This window comes from Delphinapterus leucas, chromosome 11 (genome assembly GCF_059928025.1).
Source record: "Delphinapterus leucas isolate spDelLeu-1000000601 "Yukka" chromosome 11, BTC_Dleu_Yukka2, whole genome shotgun sequence".
Classification (NCBI taxonomy): domain Eukaryota; kingdom Metazoa; phylum Chordata; class Mammalia; order Artiodactyla; family Monodontidae; genus Delphinapterus; species Delphinapterus leucas.
This window is the reverse complement of record NC_143139.1, coordinates 3727129-3749905: the sequence shown is the minus strand read 5'-3', so window position 1 is coordinate 3749905 and position 22777 is coordinate 3727129. Positions and strand designations below refer to the sequence as shown.

The 22777-nt window shown below is 51.7% G+C and overlaps 2 protein-coding genes across 12 annotated transcripts; one reads left to right on the top strand and one right to left on the bottom strand.

The window, feature by feature from the left end:
- Positions 1–874: 874 nt before the first annotated feature.
- On the bottom strand, positions 875–8941 carry RHNO1 (RAD9-HUS1-RAD1 interacting nuclear orphan 1). 9 transcript variants are annotated; one of them, XM_030761833.2, is made up of 4 exons: positions 8232–8299; positions 5543–5695; positions 2816–3067; positions 875–1751 (listed from the first exon to the last, which is right to left on the bottom strand). In XM_030761833.2, the coding sequence occupies exons 3-4, from the start codon at positions 2981–2983 to the stop codon at positions 1197–1199; spliced, it is 723 nt and encodes a 240-aa protein (XP_030617693.1). In that variant the 5' UTR covers positions 2984–3067; positions 5543–5695; positions 8232–8299; the 3' UTR covers positions 875–1196. The 9 variants fall into 9 exon arrangements, with proteins under 9 accessions (XP_030617693.1, XP_089776273.1, XP_089776276.1 ...); XM_089920147.1 differs by lacking the exon at positions 8232–8299 and adding an exon at positions 7763–7860; XM_089920150.1 differs by lacking the exons at positions 5543–5695; positions 8232–8299 and adding an exon at positions 8851–8941.
- FOXM1 (forkhead box M1) lies at positions 8056–22241 on the top strand. Of its 3 annotated transcripts, none has more exons than XM_089920139.1 (10): positions 8056–8589; positions 8857–8933; positions 10377–10925; positions 11522–11673; positions 13342–13572; positions 14563–14691; positions 15295–15339; positions 15886–15955; positions 16102–16277; positions 20289–22241. In XM_089920139.1, the coding sequence occupies exons 3-10, from the start codon at positions 10424–10426 to the stop codon at positions 21297–21299; spliced, it is 2316 nt and encodes a 771-aa protein (XP_089776265.1). In that variant the 5' UTR covers positions 8056–8589; positions 8857–8933; positions 10377–10423; the 3' UTR covers positions 21300–22241. The 3 variants fall into 3 exon arrangements, with proteins under 3 accessions (XP_089776265.1, XP_089776266.1, XP_022433011.1); XM_022577303.3 differs by having other exon boundaries at positions 8061–8589; positions 13342–13542; XM_089920140.1 differs by lacking the exon at positions 8857–8933.
- Positions 22242–22777: the final 536 nt, after the last annotated feature.

Sequence of the window (22777 nt, the reverse complement as noted above, 5' to 3'; positions counted from 1 at the left end):
TCCCCGGACCTGTCCTGCACACCCGCCTGACGATCTTTTCCGTCTACCGCCCTCGGCAGCCTACCGGCCGTCTTCGAGCATCAGTATCCCATAAAGAGATCCGCTGTCGGATCCAGTAAATCTTGTCCCCAACTTATATGCAGCATTGCAGTCCCTACAGAACATCCCGTCAAAACTCATCGCGTGTTGACTTTGCGGCGTTCCATTTCGAGGCCAAACTTGTCCCCACACTGGTTTTGAGCCTCTAAAAGGCAGAAAATTTGGCACAAGCTAGGAGAGCCGAGCACTGCTTTCTCTGGTCAGCCTCCACTCACTGTGTGACCCCGAACACGGTTATCTGTGTTTCAAACCCCCATCTTTAAAATAATCCCTGCTTGTCTAGCTCGGGCTGGACCTGACACAGACTAGGTTCTGAAGGCTGACGGAATGGAGTTGAATGAGATGCTACTTGTATGGGTGGAAGGAAAATTGAGACATTTTGTTGACCAGGCAGTCCTTCTACATGAATTCCAATAAAAAGTAGTATTTGAAAAGATTATACATTTATTTACATACATTTTAAACAGTTACAAGAAATCGTTTTCCCACCCTATTTAATATTTACAGATTACTACAGTTGGAAACAATAATTCAAAACATAGTAACCCTAAGTAACCTATGTCCCCTTTATCTCCCTTGGTCCCACTGACTCATTAAAACAGGCTTGCTGCCCTTTCTTCTTCCAGCCCTCTCAGCAGATAAGCCAAGATTGCAGAGACAGCAGCTCAACTACAAAAAGTCACAGTTTGCTTCGAGTTTTTCCGTGCATCTGGTCACAGAGGAAGCGGTCACTGAGTCGGTACTCAGACATGTGGAATGAATTAGTTTGAATGAGGTGTTTAAAAGGATGAATAAGCAGTGGTTAAAGGGAACAATTGAGAAAGACCATTTGTAGAGGGGGCAGTACTGCTGCATTAGTGACAGAAGCAGGGTTCTCTAAAAACTTTCTGCAGCCATTTATTTATTTAGACTTTTTAAACAGTTACAAGATATTTAAAAATTTTAAACAGCTAATACAAGGAAAATACGAAGTGAACTGTTTATGACACTAAAACTGTTTATGACACAAGATATTTTAAAAAGCAAATCTGGGAATTCAATTCCCTTTTGACTCCAGCAATCAATTTCTTGAGACCACGGATGTCCGAGAAACCCAGTCAGTTTTTCACAAGGAACTGGTTTCTGCTCAGCTTCCCCCTCTCCCTGAGGTAAGTGAACAGGTGTCGCCGCCTCCTCCATGTGACCTTTATCCCGTACTTCTCCTCAGGAGTGTCTTTAACCAGAACAGGCCCGGGGTCTGGGCTCTTGGGCGTGCTTGTGTGAAGGGAGCAGCTGGGAAGGCTGTTTTCCCTCTGCACCGAGGGAATGGGCCCTCCCTGCCCTGAGGACTCTGGGCTCTGGATATCCGGTGGAATGAACACATAAGGGAAGTTCTGAAGTGCATGTGCTGACAGCTCCCCGCAGCTTTGGGGGCTGAGCATGGGAACCAAGGGCCTTCCAGAAATGTCCTTTTCTGGTTGACCGGGACAGTCCCTGATTAGGGGGATCCCAGGTCTGGCTGAACTGGCAGAAGACTGTGGACTCTCAAATGTTAGGTGTGGAAACTTGGAGCTGGTAGACTGTCGACTTGAACGCCTTGCCTGGTCTCGGCAATGACGTTTCCTGTTGACCGGGAACCAGCTTTCTGCTGTTGTATCAAACTGAGGTGATACCTAAGGATTCCAAAAGAAAAAAAAAAAAAAGTGAAGAGCACCAACTACCAAATACAAACCTAAGGAAACTGCATCCCATGACCAGAATCCCAAATGGGGGCCCATAACAGCAATGGACACAAAACAAAAGCAGCTGTCTATTTGGATAACAGTATCCAAGGGATACGGGCTTTGGGCAAGTTACTCAATCTCCCTGGCTTTCAGTTCCCTCCTGTGCAAGAACGGGGACAATGCCTCTTTTGCTTCATCATACCATACGGCTGCAACACGCTTAACTGTCTATGTTTCAACTCTGAGAGCGGGCCCAGCAGTCTTATTCACCATCGATCCCCAGCCCTAGCAGTGCACCTGGCACCAAGAAGGCACCAGTGAAGGACGAAGGGCTGAAGGAAAGAACGGGGAGTGAGATCAGGCACGGAAAGCAAATAGCAGGGGGCGTGGCACATAGTGAGGACTCGATACATGTTCACATGTTCATTCCTCCTCATCAACAGGGCTCTAACATGTATGTTTCTTCCCCAGTCTTGAAGCCAGGGCTCTGGTTCTCCCCAGCAATCGTGGGCAAAGCACACTTATTAAGCTCTCTTAGGCTTTTGTCTGGCTCTTTTGCTACACTACTTCCCTGACATGCGGTAGCTGTGTTCTCTTCCCAGGGCTTTTAAACTGTCAAAATAGAACATATGCCATTTCTGAGGATTCTTCTTCAACGTTTGGTCATTTAAACAGTAAATAGAGTACTTAGCTAAAAACTCCACGTCTCACGGGAAGCTCAGGGAACAATCTCATTTTTTACTTGTTCTGATATTTCTCTGGCTTTCTCACCCAGCTACTGGACAGTGAAACTTTTATACTGAACTCTTACAGGGGAATGTGGGGCGCGGGAAAGACTCCAATTCCAATCAACCCACGCCTCAGTCTGAACTCAGGAAAAAAGATAAACCAGAGAACATGGCTGAGGACAGACAGGAGTACACCACCTCCTTGTCCCTGCGCCCACGAGTCTCCACATGGCAGCGTGAGAAGCCTGGCAGAGGAAAAGTCAAGGCAAGAATCCCATGGCCTACCCAGGAAGTGATGGTGCTGTCGTCAACGGGCTTGCTGGTCACCTGTCTAGTGTGGGTGATAGGAAGCTGGGGAGACCCATAGCAGTGTTTGGGGCCCTCCAGTGGTTGTTGGCAGAATAGCAGCTGGGGTTTCTGGGAAATTTGGCGGCGTTTTTTCCTGGGAGGCATCAACAGGTGAGGGTAGAGCAGTTAGTAACTGCATGATGCTGGTTGTGGTCAGGTCCAGGGAGAGTCTCCACTTCCAACCCATGCCTGTGGAGAAGAAACAAAAGCTGGGAGAAAACCATCTGCTGATTCCCCAGCTCTTCCTCACACTGTGCCAGCCGATTCTGCTAGCAGCCAGCAGCCCTACCCCAAGATTATGAGGTGGTACCTACACCAGCTTCCTACACCTGCACCACCAAGGCAATACACAGTAGTTTCACACTCAACAACATTCGTTCAATGAACACTTATCGAACACGCGTTAAGCACCATGCTGGGTGTTGGGAGTTTAAAGATGAATAACCAACCACTTATCCCATGATCATTTACTGGGTGCCAAGCACTTGTAGAGACACAGACTGCCCCTGTCTTCAAAGAGCTGAGAGTCTAACAGAGGGAGACAGACAATTACAATAATGAGAGCAGTGCTCCCTTGCACTCCCCCCGGGGGGGCCTTCTGGAGAGGGTGATACCTGATCTAGGTATAGAAGGGCTAGGAAAAGCCAAAGGGTGGGGGGGGGGCGTTCCAGGCTGAGCAGCAGCACACACCAAGGCAGAGACAGGAAGGGGCACTGCGAATCCAGGCACTCAGACTCCACAGAGCTGGACACAGGCATGAAAAGACAAAAGGCAAGACCTGAGGAGCGACGTGGTGTCAGGCTCAGGGCAGAAAACCAGGCGGACCATCTGAGTTTGGACTTTGGCCTAAGTAGTCACTGAAGATTTTCCAGCGGACGGATATGATCACACTTGGATTTTTTTTTTTAACTTTTACCCCAGATAATTTCGAACATACAAAAAAATAGTTAATAATATTATGAGCTCCCACGTGCCCATCACCCAGCTACAACCATCAACCCACGACCGATCACATCCCATCCACACCCCATCCACTTCCCCTACCCCTTTATTATTTTGAAAATACTATGTTCCCAGTCATGATATCATTCCTAGTAACACAACTAACATATATAAATATACATATTTATATAATATACATTAATATATATTTCTATGTGTAAATTCCTTAAATAGTAAATATCAAATATTCAGGGTTCAAATTTTCAGTTGTCTCCTAGATGCCATACTTGGTTTTTGTTTGCTTTTGTCTTTTAGACAGGTCATCCAGGCAACAGTGTGAAAGGCGAGATCAAGTGCCCTGGAAGCAGGGGGACCAGTTGGAAGGTAACTGTGTTGCCTGAGAACCGATGAAGCCGGAACCTGGGCAGTGTCAGCAGAGGTGGGAGGCGGGAGGCAGAGGCAGGGCCAACAGGACCCACAAAGGAATAACAAGTCTGAGAGCGCGTCCAGTGGGTCTAGCCCCCAGATCAGTTTTAATAAGGGTTCTGTCAATGGGTTGGTGGGACGGAAGTTTGAGTCGAGAGGTGAATGGGTGGTGCCACCGGGCATGCTGGAGGGAGAGGCACACAGCAGGGCAGACTGGTTCCATTATACAACATGATTCCTTCATTCAGTCAACAACAGCAAAGCAACATACTCTGATTTATGTCACTGGGCAGTGGAGATACATGTAAAGAGAAATCAGGACGAAGTCTCTACCCTCAAGGAACAAATATTTTAGGGAGAACACAGGTAATGAATACATCCATTTGTTCATTCATTCATTCAGCAAATATTTACTGAGTGCCCACTGTGTTTTGGGCACTGTTACGGGTGCTAGAAATATATAGCAGATTACAAAATTAAATCCCTGACCTCATGGCGCTTACATCTAGTTGGGAAGTGATTAGAGGTACAGAGAAAAGTGAAACAGCGTAAGGGGTTGAGCTGACCCAGTGCTACTTTAGACAGGGTCGTCAGGGAAGGCCTATCTGAAAAATGATATTTGAGCAAAGACCTGAATGAAGAAAGGAGAACAAGCAGACAAGAGAAAGATGTGAGAAAGAATGTTCCAGACTGAGAGAACAGTTAAGTGCAAAGACCACAAGATGGGAATGTGTCTGACTTGTTCAAGAAGCAGTAGGGTCAGCATGGCTGAACTGGAGAGTGGTAGGAGTGAAGCCAGTTCACGTGACACAGCGTTAACACAAGGGTAAGGACTGGGCTGAATTATGCTTAGTGCAAGAGGAAGTCACCGCAGGGCTCTGGACAGGGAAGTAACACAGTCCGATTTATACTTTTCAAAGATAGCTCTAGGTGCTTTGTAGGAAAGGTGGGTTGGGAAGAGGGGGGACAGAGAAAGGAGGCAGAGAAGCGAGGGGGAAGGCTCTTGCAGGAGCCCAGCGGGGAAATGACAGTGGTAACAACCGCTCCAGGGAGAAGTGCCGAAGTTCACGCCTTGCTCAAAGTCCCCAGCCTCTTGGGGACACCACATTGTTCAGCAGTCCTACTGTGTCCTTGATCAACTCATTTTGCACAAAGGTTATCTTAAAACTTTCCCACTGTCTTAAAACTTCGGAACTCTTCTTCTCTCCAAACCAACCGCCTTACTTCCTACTTCACAAAGAACACAGGAGCCATCAAAGGAAACACTCTCATCTTCCAGAAGGCGAGCTCACAAACCTCAGTACATCTGCATCCATCCTCTTCCTTTCTGCTGTAACTAGAGGTCAGTCCCTTTTGCTACTGTGGCCTCTCCCTCTGGCTGGGCTTTGGAGCCTTCCTCACTCCACACGCCTTTCCCAGGCAATCGTCTGCTGACATGTCAATAACCACCTGGAAGTACACGAGTCAAGCGTTTCTATATTTGGCTTAGAATTCTCCACACTCAGGACCCAAATATTCCACTGCCTATGCGATAGCAACTAGATGTCTCAAATGCACCTCAAACTCAAAGCATTTACTCCCGAATTCATGCTCGTTTCCCCTGCACCCCCCTCCGTAAAAGTGATCATCTTCCAGGGCCCTTGCTCAGGGAATGGTATCATCATTCATCCAGCTATGCCACCAAAAACCTTGACATTTACCTTTTCCCTCTACCATCCAACCCAACATCAAGCCCTGTCAATCCTACCTCTTAAACATGTCTTCAAAAATACCCCTCTCTCGGGCTTCCCTGGTGGCGCAGTGGTTGAGAGTCGCCTGCCGATGCAGGGGACACGGGTTCGTGCCCCGGTCCGGGAAGATCCCACATGCCGCGTACTGGCTGGGCCCGTGAGCCATGGCCACTGAGCCTGCGCGTCCGGAGCCTGTGCTCCACAACGGGAGAGGCCACAACAGTGAGAGGCCCGCGTACGGCAAAAAAAAAAAAAAAAAAAATACCCCTCTCTCGAGGAGGGCAGTTGTGGGGAGGGTGCAAAATGGATGAAGGGAGTCAAGAGGTACAAACTTCCAGTTATGAAATAAATACGTCATGGGATGTAATGTACAGTGTGGTCACTATAGTCAATATTGTATTTCAAATTTGAAAGTTGCCAAGAGAATCTTAAAAGTTCTCATCACAAGAAAAAAAAGTTTTTTGTCACTCTGTATGGTGACAGATGGTAACTAGACTTACTGTGATCATTTTGAGGTGTAAATAGGTAATCATTATGTTGTACATCTGATACTAACATAATGTGTTATGTCAATTATACTTTGGGGAAAAAAACAGATTTGTGGGTTTTAGTGACAGTTCAGTATTAAATGTGGGATCAGAATCAGTGGCAATTTTTGAGACTTATTCAACTCAAAATTTGATAAAAGCATTCCTCCTTTGTGAAAAATAATAATCTTACCCTAGCCCTCTTTCCCTCTCTCTCCACCACCCTTCAAGTCCCAACAGTTCTGACCCAGGGGTAATGCAATAGCCTAACTGGTCTACCCTAACCTCTGGCACCCCCTGCAGGGGGACCTTTTTAAATTGCAAATCTGATCTTGACTCACACTCCTGCTTAAAATTTTTGAGTTTTGGGTAAGGACCAAACTCCTAGTGGTGGCTGAGGTCCTGTGGCTCTGGTTCCAGCTTCATCTCACACACACTCCAATGCAGGTCTCTTAGCTCAAACCCCTCAGATATTCTTCAGCCTTTGTACCGCCCACGCTTCCTCCTGCGGCTTGGCCCTGCACACCTTATTCCCTTGGCTTGGAAGGTCTCCCTCCCGTGTTTGCATAAAGGCCTCAGATCTCAGACGAAGCTTTAGTTCATCAGAAATGCCTTTCTCTCGGGACTTCCCTGGTGGCGCAGTGGTTAAGAATCCGTCTGCCAATGCAGGCGACATAGGTTCGAGCCCTGGTCCAGGAAGAGCCCACATGCCGCGGAGCAGCTATAAGCCCGTGCGCCACAACTACTGAGCCTGGCTCTAGAGACCGCAAGCCACTACTACTGAGCCCATGCGCCTAGAGCCCGCGCTCCGCAACAAGAGTAAGCCACGGCAATGAGAAGCTCCCGCACCGAACCGGAGACTCCGTAGCCCTTGCTCGCCCCAGCTAGAGAAAATGCCCCAACGCAGCCAAAGATTAATGAAACGCCTTTCTCACCTACCATAAGGCAAAATCCCCTTATTTACATACTCAAAAGTTATCCCTGAGCTCTAAGTTATCACTTCGCAGCTGTAATTCTCCACTTGATTAAATAAGCAATTCGCTGCGAATCTGTCTGAGCCCCGCTCTGCTCCCATCAGACCGTAAGCGCAGGAGAAAGACCCCGTCTTCCACTGCATCCCACCGCGGCCTGGCACATGGTAGGTGCTCAACTAAACGTGTTGACTAAGTTAGTAGATAAAGTCCTTTACTACAAAGAAAAGACTGCGGGGGGCGGGAGGAGATCAAAACTCGAAGATTCAGGGTGGAGGCGGGGTTCACCGTGTGCGAATAATTTTTCAGGAGGGAACCTGAACGAAGTCGTAACTGCGCTCCAGGAGGCCTCAGGCCGCTCGGGGGCCCGCGACGGTCGCTGGTCGGAGGTCAACGGAGGACAGTGCCCCCAGCGAGGGGGGAAGAGCCCGGGGCGGCGGGCGCAGCGCAGCCGGACGGGGTTGGCCCGGGGTCCCCACTGTCCCTGGGGTCCCCCGCGCCCCACCGCCCTCCTGCGCTCTCCCCACGAGCCGCCCGCCTCGTCCGCCTCACCCGCCGCCGAGCCGCCCGCCCGCCCGCCAGGCCCGCACGCCGCTCTGTCTGCCTCACCCGCCGCAGACCAGCCCGGCCGGCTCGCACGCTGCTCCGCCCGCCTCACCCGCCCAACGAGGCCGCCGTTCCGCCCGCCTCACCCGCCCGGCTGGGCTGCCTCGCCAGCCGTTCCGTCCGCCTCAATCGCCCGGTCGGGCTGTCTCACCTGCCCTTCCCGCCGCCGCCCCGCCCGCCTCAACAGCCAGGCAGGGCCCACCCGCCCGCCGCCGCCGCCGCCGCCGCCGCCGCCGCCGGCGTCCCGGCTGAACGCGGAGACAGGGCCGGCGCTGATTGGCCACGCCCGTCACGTGACCTCAACGCTCCGCCGGCGCCAATTTCAAACAGCGGAACAAACTGAAAGCCTCAGAGCGGGACCCCACCCCCGGCCCCGGCCCCGGCCCGGGACGCCCCCCTCCCTCCCGGGATCCCGGGATTCCCCGCCCGCAGCCGGGGTCGCTACCCGGCCTGCCGGTGGGAGCAGCGCGGAGCCGCCCGGAGCCGGCGAGTCCGGCGGTGCAAGCGAGGTGAGTGGGCGGCGTGCGAGAGGCCGGGGCCGGGAGTACGCGGAGGGCTGGCTCCGGACGGGGCTGGCGACGGTGCGCGGCGCTGCTGCATCCAGCCTCCCGGCCCTCCTCACCTCTCCCGCTGAGCGCCCCCGGCCTTCCCCCGGGAGGAGGGGCGGCCCGCTTGCTCCGGCAGACGGCGGCTGGGGTCCCTCTGAGCTTACTGCGCTGGGAGCCGAGGCCGACCTGCTCGCACACTCCCCTGAACCCCGTTGCTCTCACCTCTAGGCCTCCACTCCGCCCTTTCCCAGGACCCTCCTCCGGGTTCCGGAGACCCTCGCAGCCTAGCCCTGGTCTGGATGTGGGTGAGTCCCGGGAGCCGCTCCGGAAGCCTCCGGGCTAGAAAGTGTTGGCAGTGGTAGCAAGAGGCTGGTCAGAGTAGAAGGGAAAATTAAGCTTTAGACCAGGAAGTTATCTTTTGCGGGTGGGGAGCGAATACTAGTATCTACTGATTGATGGGTGGAGGGAGGGAGGCCGGAAGAGATAGGAGGTGGAAGTAAAACTGAGATTTGAAGGTAGAGGAAACCTAGATATACAGGAAAAGGAGGCAGAGTGGAGAGGGTCTGTGGATTCTAAGCAGATGGCAAATGTCAGGCGAGTGTGACAGTCAGTTTTAGGGAGAAGGCAGATATCCTAAAAAAGGGACAGCCCATTCCTCTGTCGCTCAGAGTACCTCTCAGTAGAATTTCACAACTTTACACAATGGTAGAGTATTCCACAGATCTGTTAAAATCAAAAAACACAACTTTTAAAAGATAAAACAGTTTTCCTTAACACTACAAAACCACCTTAGCACACTGAAGATAGCACAGTCTGTTAGTCAGAAGACAGGGATAACAGTCTTGGTTCTGGAAGAGAAATTAAGCGATACAGTCACATGCTTAGAAAGTCAAAATATGAATAAGCACATGCAAGTACTAAAATGTCACTATATAAATAGTTTGCAAACGGTAAAAGAAAAATGTATTTTTTTTTTTAAGAAAGGCAAGGATAATAGCCTGTGAAATGATGTCACCCCTTAGCGTTACCCTGGGCCTTGAGTAGAGCAGTTTCCCCCTTATCTGAGGTCTTGTGAGCTGGAAGATGATTTCTTCAGTGGTGTGACAATAATGGTACAATCTGCCTTTTTCCTCTGATTTTGTGGGCTCAGATCCTTTAATTTATAAAGTAAGTTGGTATAAAAAATATGTGGTCTATGCTAGAATGGATTATGGGATCAGAGTCTTGTCAGAATGTCCTATTCCAGCATTCCCGTCCCAATAGTCATTGCAAGGGATCTGTGTTACAGTAGGAAATAAGAGACATTTCCACATTTTTGTAGCTTCCCTATTTATTTCTGTAGCTAAACATTCTTTTTTGGCCACACCGTGTGGCATGTGGCATCTTAGTTCCCTGACCAGGGATTGCACCCTCACCCTCGGCAGTGAAAGCACCAAGTCCTAACCACTGGGCCGCCAGGGAATTCCCAAAACATTCTTAAGCTCCTAGAGCTTTGACTATGTTGACCTACAGCCAACCTAATCCCACTTTCCTCCTTTGAATTTCTTCTGTTTGCTTCAGTTTTAACTTTCGTCAGTAGAACTCATCTCCTTATTGTCTGTGGTCTTTACAGAGCCCCAAGGAGTATTCACCTGGGCCTGTGGGCTTGTGCTCCTGGTCATGTGATGAGGAAGACCCCCTCCCTAACAGAACCCCCTTCTCAGCCTAATCAACCTCTGACCTCCTGCTGCCCCCCTTGTACTTTCCAGGATCCATGCTTGTCATTCTCAATGGAGAGTGAAAGCACAGATTCATAATGAAAACCAGCCCCCGTCGGCCACTGATTCTCAAAAGACGGAAGCTGCCCCTTCCTGTTCAGAATGCCCCAGGTGACACATCAGAAGAGGAGCCTAAGAGGCCCCCTGCCCAACAAGAGCCTGCTCAACCGCAGGCCTCCAAGGAGGTGGCCGAGTCCAACCCCTGCAAGTTTCCAGCCGGGATCAAGATGATTAACCACCCGACCATGCCCAACACGCAAGTGGTGGCCGTCCCCAAGAATGCCAATGTCCAGAGCATCATCACAGCGCTGACTGCCAAAGGAAAGGAGAGTGGCAGCAGCGGGCCCAATAAATTCATCCTCGTCAGCCGCGGCGGAGCCCCCACTCGCCCTGCAGGACCCCAGCCTCAAGCCCAAGCCAGCAGTGGTCCCAAGAGGGCAGAAGTGATCACCGAGACCCTGGGACCAAAGTCTGCATCCAAGGACGTGAATCTTCCTAGACCACCTGGAGCCCTTCCCGGGCAGAGATGGGAGAACTGTGGTATGTGGCCTGTAAGGCAAAGGGCTGAGGAGCTAGCCTTCCCCCTCTGGTGGTGAGGACTGCAGTCCGCCACATTGATGCTTAGGGCACACAGGCGTCTGCCCGAACCGGGGGAAAGTCTTGCCTTTCTTCATCCTAAAACCTTGACCCGGATCCTTTGGGCACTGTCAAAGGGGTTGCAATGTAATTTAGCATTTCTACTGCCTTCTTTACATTGGAAAAGGATTTGTTTATCGTTTCTAGTTATCCCCTGCATTGACCACATAAGGAAATAGGAATCTTTCTCCATCTTAGTGAAGGAGAAAGCATGAGGAGGAAAAGTGACTTTCTTTGTTGAGATGCTCAGTCATGCTTTTATAAGGTCGCCTTGACTGAGCTCTAAGGCTCAGTGTGGCTCAGATTGAAATGCAACTTGAACCGTGCTCCTGAATTTCTCCCGAAATCCTAATGGGGCAGAGTACCCGGGAGGCCACAGTAGAGTCAGCATGTGTTCCCTGTCCCTCAGGGCAGAGGTGATCCCTAACTGCCAGCTTCACCGGGCCTGCTGGGCTCGGGATCAGGCAGCTAAGCGGCGTCTTGGGTTGTTTCCCCTGTAGCTGGCAGCGAGGCAGCCGGCTGCACGCTAGACAACAGCTTGACAAACATCCAGTGGCTTGGAAAGATGACCTCCGATGGGCTGGGCTCCTGCAGCATCAAGCAAGAGGCGGAGGAGAAGGAGAATCGTCACCTGGAGCGGAGTCAGGCTAAGGTGAACTGTCCCGTCACTCACTAGGGCAGTCAGAGCTGGTGCAGGGAATTTCTAAGAAGGGAAATCAAGCAGCCTGTGGAGTAGAATTTCCAAGTTCTGGTATTAGCACTCACTTAGTGTGATTCTATATAATTTGGAGCTCCCTTTCTACCTGGGATCTTCCCCCCCCGCACCTCCCTCGCCCCTATCTGTGAAATTTCCTTGAGGGCAGACTCCTGTGGCTCACTCTGTACCCCGTCAGCACTGGGTTTAATACTGTGCCCTTAGTAGGTATTGAGTAAGTATTCAGGAAATAATGAAGAGGTCTCAGTTTGGAAAGCCACTTGAACTTTAAAGAGGTATCCCAACAGGATGAAAGGAATACAGCATTTTTAACAAGATTGTTTTATTAGAAGATAAATTAATAGCAAATAAAATGAGTTAGTTGTGAATTTTAAATACCTCTCCAGCAATCAAAATTGATTTGACCCATTTGTGTAGCCTGGGTTTGTCCTTCATGGTTGCCCTTTGTATATACCCTTTAATCCATCATTCAACAATTTTTATTTTTTTATCTTTTTATTTTTTCCTTAAATAATTTTTATTTTTTTAACATCTTTATTGGAGTACGATTGCTTTACAATGATGTGTTAGTTTCTGCTTTATAACAAAGTGAATCAGCTATACATATACGTATATCCCCATATCTCCTCCTTCTTGCGTCTCCCTCCCTCCCACCCTCCCTATCCCACTCCTCTAGGTGGTCACAAAGCACGGAGCTGATCTCCCTGTGCTATGCGGCTGCTTCCCACTAGCTGTCTGTTTTACGTTTGGTAGTGTATATATGTCCACGCCACTCTCTCACTTCATCCCAGCTTCCCCTTCCCCCTCCCCGTGTCCTCAAGTCCATTCTCTACGTCTGCGTCTTTATTCCTGTCCTGCCCCTAGGTTCTTCAGAACCCTTTTTTTTTTTTTTTGGATTCCATATATATTTGTTAGCATACGGTATTTATTTTTCTCTTTCTGACTTACTTCACTCAACAGTTTTTAAAAGGGAAAATTTACGTGGATGTGTACATAAGTGAAAACTGAGCTGTTCACTTAGAACTTGTGTACTTTACAAAGTTATAGCTCAATTTTCTAAAATATGGATGATCAGATCTTTGCCTGCGACTTAGCCAGATGTGTGCCCTGCTGACATTTGTCTGTCCCATACCCTTGGGAATATTTCTCTTGTACAAACATTGAAAGGAGGTGGGTTTATTCATATCACATCAGGAGTAGAAATCAGACTAAGACCTAAGTCCCTCGACGCTCAGGTCTGGAAAATGGGTGTAGTTTTAACATACAGTTGATGCTTTAAGAGTCATAACATGTACCCAGACTTTCCTGAGAGGTTTCAACTGACAAAGACTGGACTTCTAATTATTATTGGGCAATATCTTCCAAAAAATGACTGATGACAGAGAAGTGGTTCTATGTTTGGAGACTGGATTAGATCACCTCTAAGATTCTTCCTAACTCTAAAATTTTATTCCATGGAATAGTGGTCTCAGATGATTTGTTTCCAGTACAATTCTATGGGATAAAATGTTTCTCTAGGGGATGTTCTTTGGGGTGGGGTGGGGCGGGGGAGGTCTTGTGAACTCTCCGTGTCATTGCCTTTTCTCTTTCCCTTTGGCTTCTCAGAGCGCTCAGGTTGAGGGGCCCCTGGGAGCATCGGCAACCTGGCCAGACTCCATGTCTGAGCGGCCACCCTACTCTTACATGGCCATGATACAATTTGCCATCAACAGTACGGAGAGGAAGCGCATGACCCTGAAAGACATCTACACTTGGATCGAGGACCACTTCCCCTATTTCAAGCACATCGCCAAGCCAGGCTGGAAGGTACCGTGTCCTGTAACAGCCACAGTCAAGGTCAGTCCGGCCCAACAGTTTGTCTACACGGAAGGGCAGTAGTCTGTGTCAGGTGCGGAGGGAGCAGTTAAGTGCCAAGGATGCTAGAACCTTCAACAACCGTATCTTTTGGATTGGGACTCGATCCTGCCGAATCCAGACAAAAGCATCACTAACAGCCCTGTAACCACTTCATCTGTCGCTACCCTGGGTTGATGGAGACTCTTCAGTACAGCACAGAGCCCACTTCTGTGCTACACTGAACAGCAGCTGGAGTGACTAAGTAGCTTTGTGAAAAGATATTAATGAAAAAAAAAATCTGTAAGCCTCACGATCCAAAGATTCACCTTCTATAAAGTCACATTTCTTCTCCAGAAGGCGGGGATCTTTTTCTCCTGCTCACGGGAACACAGATGCCTGGGAGCCATAGCTCACACGGGACTCAGAGTCACAGCGTAGGTGCCCCAACAGATGCTCTGTCCCAGGACAACGGGCTTTTGTATTGTTTTCCCCACAGCAGGACAATTAACCTCACACTCACCTCAACTGAATTCCCCAGCATCATAATTTTTTTTTTTTTTTTTTTTTTTTTTGGCCATGCCACGTGGCTTGTGGGATCTCAGTTCCCCGACCAGGGATTGAACCCGGGCCACAGTAGTGAAAGCCCAGAATCCTAACCACTAGGCCACCAGGGAGCTCCCTGGCATCATAATTTCTTCACTCGCCTCTCTGGCTACTGGTTGTCACCCACAGCCTCACTCCTCTTTCCCAGCCCCTGACAACTGTCCAGGTCTCTGCTTTATCACCACCTCAGGAATGGCCCCAGTCTCTGTCCCTACTGGGCAGACGGGTTGATGGCTCAGGTTGCCAGCTCTGCCACGCGGAGTGTCACAGGAGCTGCCAATAGGCAAGGTTACGAGGACACAAGGCCTGGGCCTGATTTCCCTGGGGGCATCGGCAGTGGTGTTTCCAGAGCCAAAGTAGCTGATGAGTGGCATCCTCTACTTTCAGAATTCCATCCGCCACAACCTCTCTCTCCACGACATGTTTGTCCGCGAGACGTCTGCCAACGGCAAGGTCTCCTTCTGGACCATCCACCCCAGTGCCAATCGCTACTTGACGCTGGACCAGGTGTTTAAGGTAAGCATCCAAATAAGGCCGGTGTTGGAGGTCATGAGATCCATCGCAAAAGGAAAGAAGTCCTCTTGGGATGAGCTCATCTGATCAGGGTAGAGTTAAAGGCCAGCCAGCCCGTAGGGGATGGTACACTTCTCTGCTAGACCAGGCCACAGAGAGGACTCTCTGATCCAAACCGGGACCTCCTGGGGCAGTGTTGCCCTGTGGCAAGAACTGCCTGGAACACTTGTTAAAATACAGCCTCCTGGGCCCCTCTCTTGGGGCTTCTGACTCAGTAGGCCTGGGATGGGCCCAGGAATATGTGTTTTTAGCAAGAATCTCAGGTGACTCTTACAGAGGAAGTCTGGGAAACCTGGTTTTTAAAAAGCCCTTCTTTAGGCCGGAGAGCAGAAACGAAGCGCCTGAATCTCTTGTCAGAAGCGACTGCTTTGGAGTTTCAGAGCGCCCACAAGGGCACCGCTAGATGCCCTCGTCCTCCCGGGAGGGACCGTTGTTGAGCGTGGCCCTCGGCGTCCATCAGGAATAGGTTTGCCCAGTCTGGTCAGCTTGACTGCACTGGTGGTAACTTCGTCTCGTTTCTCTCCCACGATGCCTGACCACCACCAGCCACTGGACCCAGGGTCTCCACAATCGCCCGAGCACTTGGAATCAGTAAGATTCTTTCCCTCCCGCTCGGGGCTCGGCCTTGCCTCCTTTCCACGCTCAGCATGGCTTCGGTGACAGGGACAAGACATTAGCAGGAAAGGGAGCCTGTGGCTGGGTGCCTGCCAGCCCTGAACGCAGAGCACCTGAGCTGCTGGGTGTTCAGGACACGTGACCTCCACCTCCTCCTGCTCCCATGGGCTCATCGCGGTGCCCCAAGCAGCGCGGCGCGTGGCAGGAGAACCCGCCATAGTCTCCCTGCAAGATGGTGACCACGGTGCATGGCATGGGCCTGGAGGGCGGCCGTCTTTGCTCTCACTTCTCTACCTGGCTTTTCTCTGCCCCTCATAGAGCTCCGTGCTTTGCATCCCGGGGGTGAGGACACCTGGATGAGGTGGTAGGACCGCCCACTGCCGTGTGTCTGTGCCACCACCTGCCCAGGGCCAGGCGGTCGGTTCGCTCCATGCCCGGTACCGGAGCAGCTGGTGGAGTCGCCTGCCTCGTCCCCCTGCGTCTCTGACCCGGTCTCTTTCTCCCCTTCTCTGCCCCAAACAGCAGCAGAAACGACCCAACCCTGAGCTCCGCCGGAACGTGGCCATCAAAACCGAACTCCCCCTGGGCGCACGTTAGTATGGGGGAGCCTGGTCCCGGGGGGCGCACCTGTAGGGAGCAGACTCGGGGGTCCCAGCCCAGGGAAGGAGAGCCAAGATCCCGTAGCCTGGAAGGGGCCTGTCGCTGGGTCCTGCTCCTGACCCCTCCCGGTCCCCCCAGGGCGGAAGATGAAGCCTCTGTTGCCGCGGGTCAGCTCGTACCTGGTGCCCATCCAGTTCCCAGTGAACCAGTCCCTGGTGCTGCAGCCCTCGGTCAAGGTGCCGCTGCCCCTGGCAGCCTCACTCATGAGCTCAGAGCTCGCCCGCCACAGCAAGCGAGTCCGCATCGCCCCCAAGGTCAGTGCCTCGGGTTCTCTCTGAGCAGAGACTCCAGTCAATTAGAGATTCTGCCAAGTGTCCCTTGAGAAGCTTATACGTCTAGTTGGTAGACAAGGCACCGATACATAGGAAAATGCAACAGCATTATAAGAGCTAAAAAGAAACCTGCCCTATGATGTAAGGGATGTTGGAAGGCCCACCCATGCCTGATGAGTTTATAAGAGTTCAGACAAGGGTGATTATAACAGATGGACTGGGACGGTTCAGGAAGTGTTCACAAGGGAAGGAGGTTTTACAAAGTAGATTTGGGCAGCAAACAGGTGTGGAGAGGGCCTTTTTTTTTCTTTTTTAAATTTTTATTTATTTATTTTTGGCTGCACTGCGCAGCCTGAGGGATCTTAGCTCCCTGACCAGGGATCGAACCCTCACCCGCTGCACTGGAAGCTGGAAGCGCGAAGACTCAACCACTGGACCGCCAGGGAGGTCCCTGGAGAGGGCTTTGTAATGGGCATGCCCTGGAGGCCCCCAGTAACAATGGTATAGTGATGGGCCAGTCTAGCTCTGGGTTTCTCAGCCTCCATACAGCTGACATTTAGGGCTGGATAATTCTTTGTTGGGGTTGGAGGGGTGCTGCCCTGTGCACTGAAGGGTGTTAGCAGCATCCCTAGTCTCTCCCCACTAGATGTCGGGGGCACCGCCTGGTGTGACAATTAAAATGTCTCCAGGTGTTGTCAGATGTCCCCTGGGGGGAGTTGCTCCTGGTTGAGCATCAGTGGTCTAGCCTCGAGGGCTGAGGACAGTGAGTTAGGACCATGCCGTGACGCAGAGAAGGATTTGCGAGCAGGAGCTGGCCTGTAACAAGTACAGGAAGGGCCCCTGTGCCCCTTTCTCTGAGATGGAAGTAGTGGGGGCTCCAGATAAAGAGCCTTGGGTTTGCTTTTGTTTTTTGTTTTTGTTTTGTTCTGTTGTTTTTGGTTTTTTGGTTTTGGGGGTTTTTTTGGCCGTACCACACAGCATGCGGGATCTTAGTTGCCGGACCAGGGATCAGACGCATGCCCCCTGCAGTGGAAGCATGGAGCCTTAACCACTAGACCGCCAGGGAAGTCCCTGTTTTTGCTTTTGTTTTTTTAATTTAAAAAATATCATTTTAGGGCTTCCTTGGTGGCGCAGTGGTTGAGAGTCCGCCTGCCGGTGCCTGGGACACGGGTTCGTGCCCCGGTCCGGGAAGATCCCACATGCTGCGGAGCAGCTGGGCCCGTGAGCCATGGCCACTGAGCCTGCGCGTCTGGAGCCTGTGCTCTGCACCAGGAGAGGCCACAACAGTGAGAGGCCCACATAACGCAAAAAATATATATATATATCATTTTAATATACATAAAAGTATACCTACCAGCATAGATAATTTTACATAAATGCATTCCTGTGATTGTAGCATGTACACTGTTTTTGTTTCAATGGAGTCTTTTACATCTCCTTTTCTTCTTTTTGCTTCCCCTCGCCTCACCTTCACCCATGTCACCCCTGCTTCCCGTGATAAGCCATGTTGACAGTTTAGCATGCTTTCTCCCATTTGTTCATGCTCTTAGTATACTCTGCATACACCGATCGCCACAGCCATGTTATACACGCACACACCACACACAGCGTTGAAAATGGGATCGTATTACACTTTTATTTTTTTTAATTTATTTTTGGCTGTGTTGGGTCTTTGCTGCTGTGTGCAGGCTTTCTCTAGTTGCGGCGAGCGGGGGCTACTCTTCATTGTGGTGCGCGGGCTTCTCATTGCAGTGGCTTCTCTTGTTGCAGAGCACGGACTCTAGGCGCGCGGGCTTCAGTAGTTGTGGCTCGCGGGCTCTAGAGCTCAGACTCAGTAGTTGTGGCTCACGGGCTTAGTTGTTCCGCGGCATGTGGGATCTTCCCGGACCAGGGCTCGAACCTGTGTCCACTGCATTGTCAGGCGGATTCTTAAACACTCTGCCACCAGGGAGGCCCTACACACACTTTCTGCCCCAGGGAAATTCTCCCAAGTCACTTGGCATCACTTTAATTTATTGTTTTTTGTTTTTTACTTTTTTGAGGGGTTTTTTTGTTTTTTAATTTTATTTTTTGGCCGTGGCAGGCAGCATGTGGGATCTCAGTTCCCCAACCAGGGATAGAACCCGTGCCCCCTGCAGTAGAAGCGCAGAGTCTCAACCACTGGACCACCAGGGAACTCCCTAATGCATTTTTTTAAATTTATTTATTTAACTTATTTATTTTTGGCTGCATTGGGTCTTTGTTGCTGCACGCGGGCTTTCTCTAGTTGTGGCGATCAGGGGCTACTCTTCGTTGCGGTGCGTGGGCTTCTCATAGTGGTGGCTTCTCTTGTTGCGGAGCTCGGGCTCTAGGTGCGTGGGCTTCAGTAGTTGTAGTACACTGGCTCAGTAGTTGTGGCTTGCAGGCTCTAGAGCGCAGGCTCAGTAGTTGTGGCGCATGGACTTAGTTGTTCCGCGGCATGTGGGATCTTCCCGGACCAGGGCTTGAACCCGTGTCCCCTGCATTGTCAGGCGGATTCTTGACCACTGCACCACCAGGGAAGCCCTGCATTGTTTTTTAATGGCTACATAATATTCCATGGTGTGGCTCTGCCGTACGTTTTCCAACCATTCCGCTTTCACGGGCACATTATGTTTCTAGGTCTTTTTGCCCTTTGGCGAACATTGCAATAAATATCTTTGCAAGTATCTTTCTTACTAGTGTTTTTATCTCTGTGGGAGAACCAGACATGAGATTGCTGAGTGAACAGTTATTTTAAAGTTTATTAAATATTGTAAGATTGGCTTCCAGAAAAATCTGTGATAATTCGCACATCCACCAACAAGACCTATGTTTGCCAGCCATGGGTGTTATCAGTCCTTTTAATATTTGCCCCCTGTGGTGTACGAAGGACAACTCCTTGTTTCATTCTATCGTCCTTTGCTTATCGGTAAGTCAGCACCTGCTCACTGCGTTTGGTCACTGGGAATTTTTCACTGTGAGACGATTATTTATGGACATGGCCCATCTTCCTATAGGGTTTTGCTAATAATTTGTGATTTCTTTGTTATTAAAATATTAACCTGTCTTTTAAGATTTTTTTTTTTTTTTTTTCTGTACGCGGGCCTCTCACCGTTGTGGCCTCTCCCGTTGCGGAGCACAGGCTCCGGACGCGCAGGCTCAGCGGCCATGGCTCACGGGCCCAGCCGCTCCGCGGCACGTGGAATCTTCCCGGACCGGGGCACAAACCCACGTCCCCTGCATCGGCAGGCGGACTCTCAACCACTGCGCCACCGGGGAAGCCCCGATTTTACATTTTTTATGGAGTCAAGTATGTCTCTCTTCTCTTTTACAGCCTCTGGGTTTCCAGTCTTGGTTAAGAAGTTCACCCCCCGCCCCTCAGACTGTACATGTAGTTTCCTAGATTCTCTTTCAGGATTTGTATGGTTTTAATTCTTCTGTTTAAGTCTTTGTATATGGTATGAAACAGCCATTTATTTTCTCTCAGATGGATACTAATTATGCCAGCACCATAGGAAACGCTCTGTCTTTTTTTTTTTTAATTTTATTATTATTTATTTAAGTTATTTATTTTTGGCTGCGTTGGGTCTTTGCTGCTGTGGGCGGGCTTTCTCTAGTTGCGGCGAGCGGGGGCTACTCTTCACTGCTGTGCGCGGGCTTCTCATTGTGGTGGCTTCTCTTGTTGCAGAGCACGGGCTTAGTTGCTCCGCAGCATGTGGGATCTTCCCGGACCAGGGCTCAAACCCGTGTCCCCTGCATTGGCAGGCGGATTCTTAACCACTGCGCCACCAGGGAAGCCCAGGAAACGCTCTGTCTCTTACCAAACTACCACCTTCATCATCTAGTCTCATGTCTAATAGTCTTGAAGACTTTAAAAAGACAAAAGAGGATCAGTACCCGCATGTCACTTGCCTTAGTCATGAACTTGTGTCCCACCTGCTGCCTGGTTGAATCTCCAGACCTGGCTTTCACCTTAACCTGCTTCCCTTGCAGGTGCTGCTCGCGGACGAGGGCGTTGCCCCTCTGCCCACGGCAGGACCAGTGAAAGAGGAGAAGCTCCTCCTTGGAGAAGGGCTGTCTCCTCTGCTTCCAGTCCAGTCCATCAAGGAGGAAGAAGTGCAGCCTGGGGAGGAAACGCCACACTTAGGGAGACCCATCAAAGTCGAGAGCCCGCCCCTGGAAGAGTGGCCCTCGCCCTGCCCATCTGTCAAGGAGGAATCGTCCCCCTCCTGGGAGGATTCGTCCCGCTCCCCCATCCCCAGGCCCAAGAAGTCCTACAGCGGGCCCAAGTCCCCAGCCCGCTGCGTCTCTGACCTGCTTGTCATCAAACGCAGGGAGAGGAGGGAGAGGAGCCGGTCTCGAAGGAAACAGCACCTCCTGCCACCCTGTCTGGACGAGCCGGAGCTGCTCTTCTCCGAGGGCCCCGGGACTTCCCGTCGAGCCACAGCAGGGTCCTCGCAGCCTGCCTCCCAGCTTGGCTCCTCCCAGGAGGAGGGCGGGCCTTTCAAGACACCCATCAAGGAGATGCTGCCCATCTCCTCCACCCCAAGCAAATCTGCCCTCCCCGTGACCCCCGAATCCTGGAGGCTCACGCCCCCGGCCAAAGCTGGGGGGCTCGATTTCAGCCCCGTACGAACCCCCCAGGGTGCCTTTGGGCCCCTGCCGGACTCGCTGGAGCTGGCGGATCTCAGCGCCACCCCGCTGAAGAGCGTCCCCCTCTTTGACTCCCCCCGAGAGCTCCTCAATTCCGAGCCCTTTGACATCACTGCTGACCCCTTCAGCGGCTGTCCCTCCTCAGATATGGAGGTCCCCAAGCCAGGCTCCTCCGAGCCGCAGGTTGCCGGCCTCTCGGCCAACCGTTCTCTAACAGAAGGCTTGGTCCTGGACACGATGAATGACAGCCTCAGCAAGATACTGCTGGACATCAGCTTCCCCGGCCTGGAGGAGGACCTGCTGGGCTCCGACGACGTCGGCTGGGCTCAGTTCATCCCCGAGCTGCGGTAGAGACAGGACCGCACCGCTCAAGCTGGCGGCTCTCCGGGCGCCCTGCGCCAGGACGGCAGGCGGGGGCCGTCTGCTCCTCCAGCCCACCTGGCCTGGTGACGCCAAGGCAGGTGTCACGCCAGAGCCGCCACTGGGCCTTCTGCAAGCCGCGAGGTGCTGGTGACCAGTCTCTGTGCCACCCACTCCCCAAGAGAATCTGATTCCTCCCTCCCTACTAGGAGCTGCGGGTAGGAACAGCAAAAACAAGGGTGAAAAGAGATGAGGAGCCCCCCCGCCCCCGACTGTTTGTGCCTGTGCCCAGCCACCCCCCACCTTCCCTGCTGCGGGCAGGGTGGCCCTTGTAAATGGTGTATATGTTCCTAATTATCCTCTAATTATAAATGTAAACCTATCTATCTCCTTAGATCATTATCTAGAGGCTGCCAGAAGGGGGTCACGATAACCACCAGGAGGTTCAGTTCGCTTCTGTTACTTGCTTTTGGTTCCTGCAGTAGGAAGGGCTGCAGTGCACAGTTCCTCCCAGGTCCCTCCCTCGAGGGTTCCTCACTGTAGGTGCCCCGATACGCGAGTCAGCCTGCCAGGATCCCTCCTACTGCCACTGCCTCCCACCTGCCCACGTTTCCAAGTCAGCTTTCCTGCAAGAAGAAATCCTGGTGAAAGGGTCTCTTATTATGGGTCAAGAGTGGGGCGGGGGCATGGAGGCACCTGGAGCAGAGTGGGTGCCCAGATGTGCCCGAGAGACGTTTCTCTGATAAGGTCCCTAATCATGCCAGAGAGACGAGTTAGGAGGCGGAGGCCGGCTGGCCTGTCTGCCTGCCTGTCTGAGCTGGCGCCGCAGCTTTACAGAGAACCCAGCTTTGCAGAGAGCCGCCCTGGGCCCCAGCTGACCGCGTGCACAGCCCCCAGCTCCAAAACACTACTGTAACTACCTACTCAATAAAGCCCAGGGGCACATGCCGGTCTGTGGCGCGCTGGTATCTGGTCCCTACGGTGTGAGGGGGGTTGGGAAGGAAAGTGGGTGACGATGAAAATGGCTGTGACAGGGAAGATGCAAGGCTTGAGGCCAACACGGAGGCCTGGAAGGAGAGTGCAAAGGGCTGTGGCCCGGTCACCTCCCTGCTCCGCCCTGGCACGTCCTCCCAACTCAGCAGTCAATTGGCAGTTTTCCCAGTGTGAGGCCTGCACAGCCAGCCTCTTTTGGGGACCTCTGAGCCTGCTGGGTCACTTAGGCCTTCCAGGGCTCCCTGAAGAAAGGCCCACTCAGGGGCACGCGCCCACCAACATTAGGGAAGGATGGGCCCAGTTACAGGCGCCTCATGACCACCTCCACCCCCAACCGGAGGCCTGGGAGCCAGCCCGCCCTGCTTTTCTGCCCCCCACCTCGAAGCAGCTCCTGTTACGAGCCCTATTCCCCACCTGCCTCACCTGAAAGGCAGCCAGGGCCCGAGGGACTGGTGAGCCCTCCCAGGGAGAGGTAA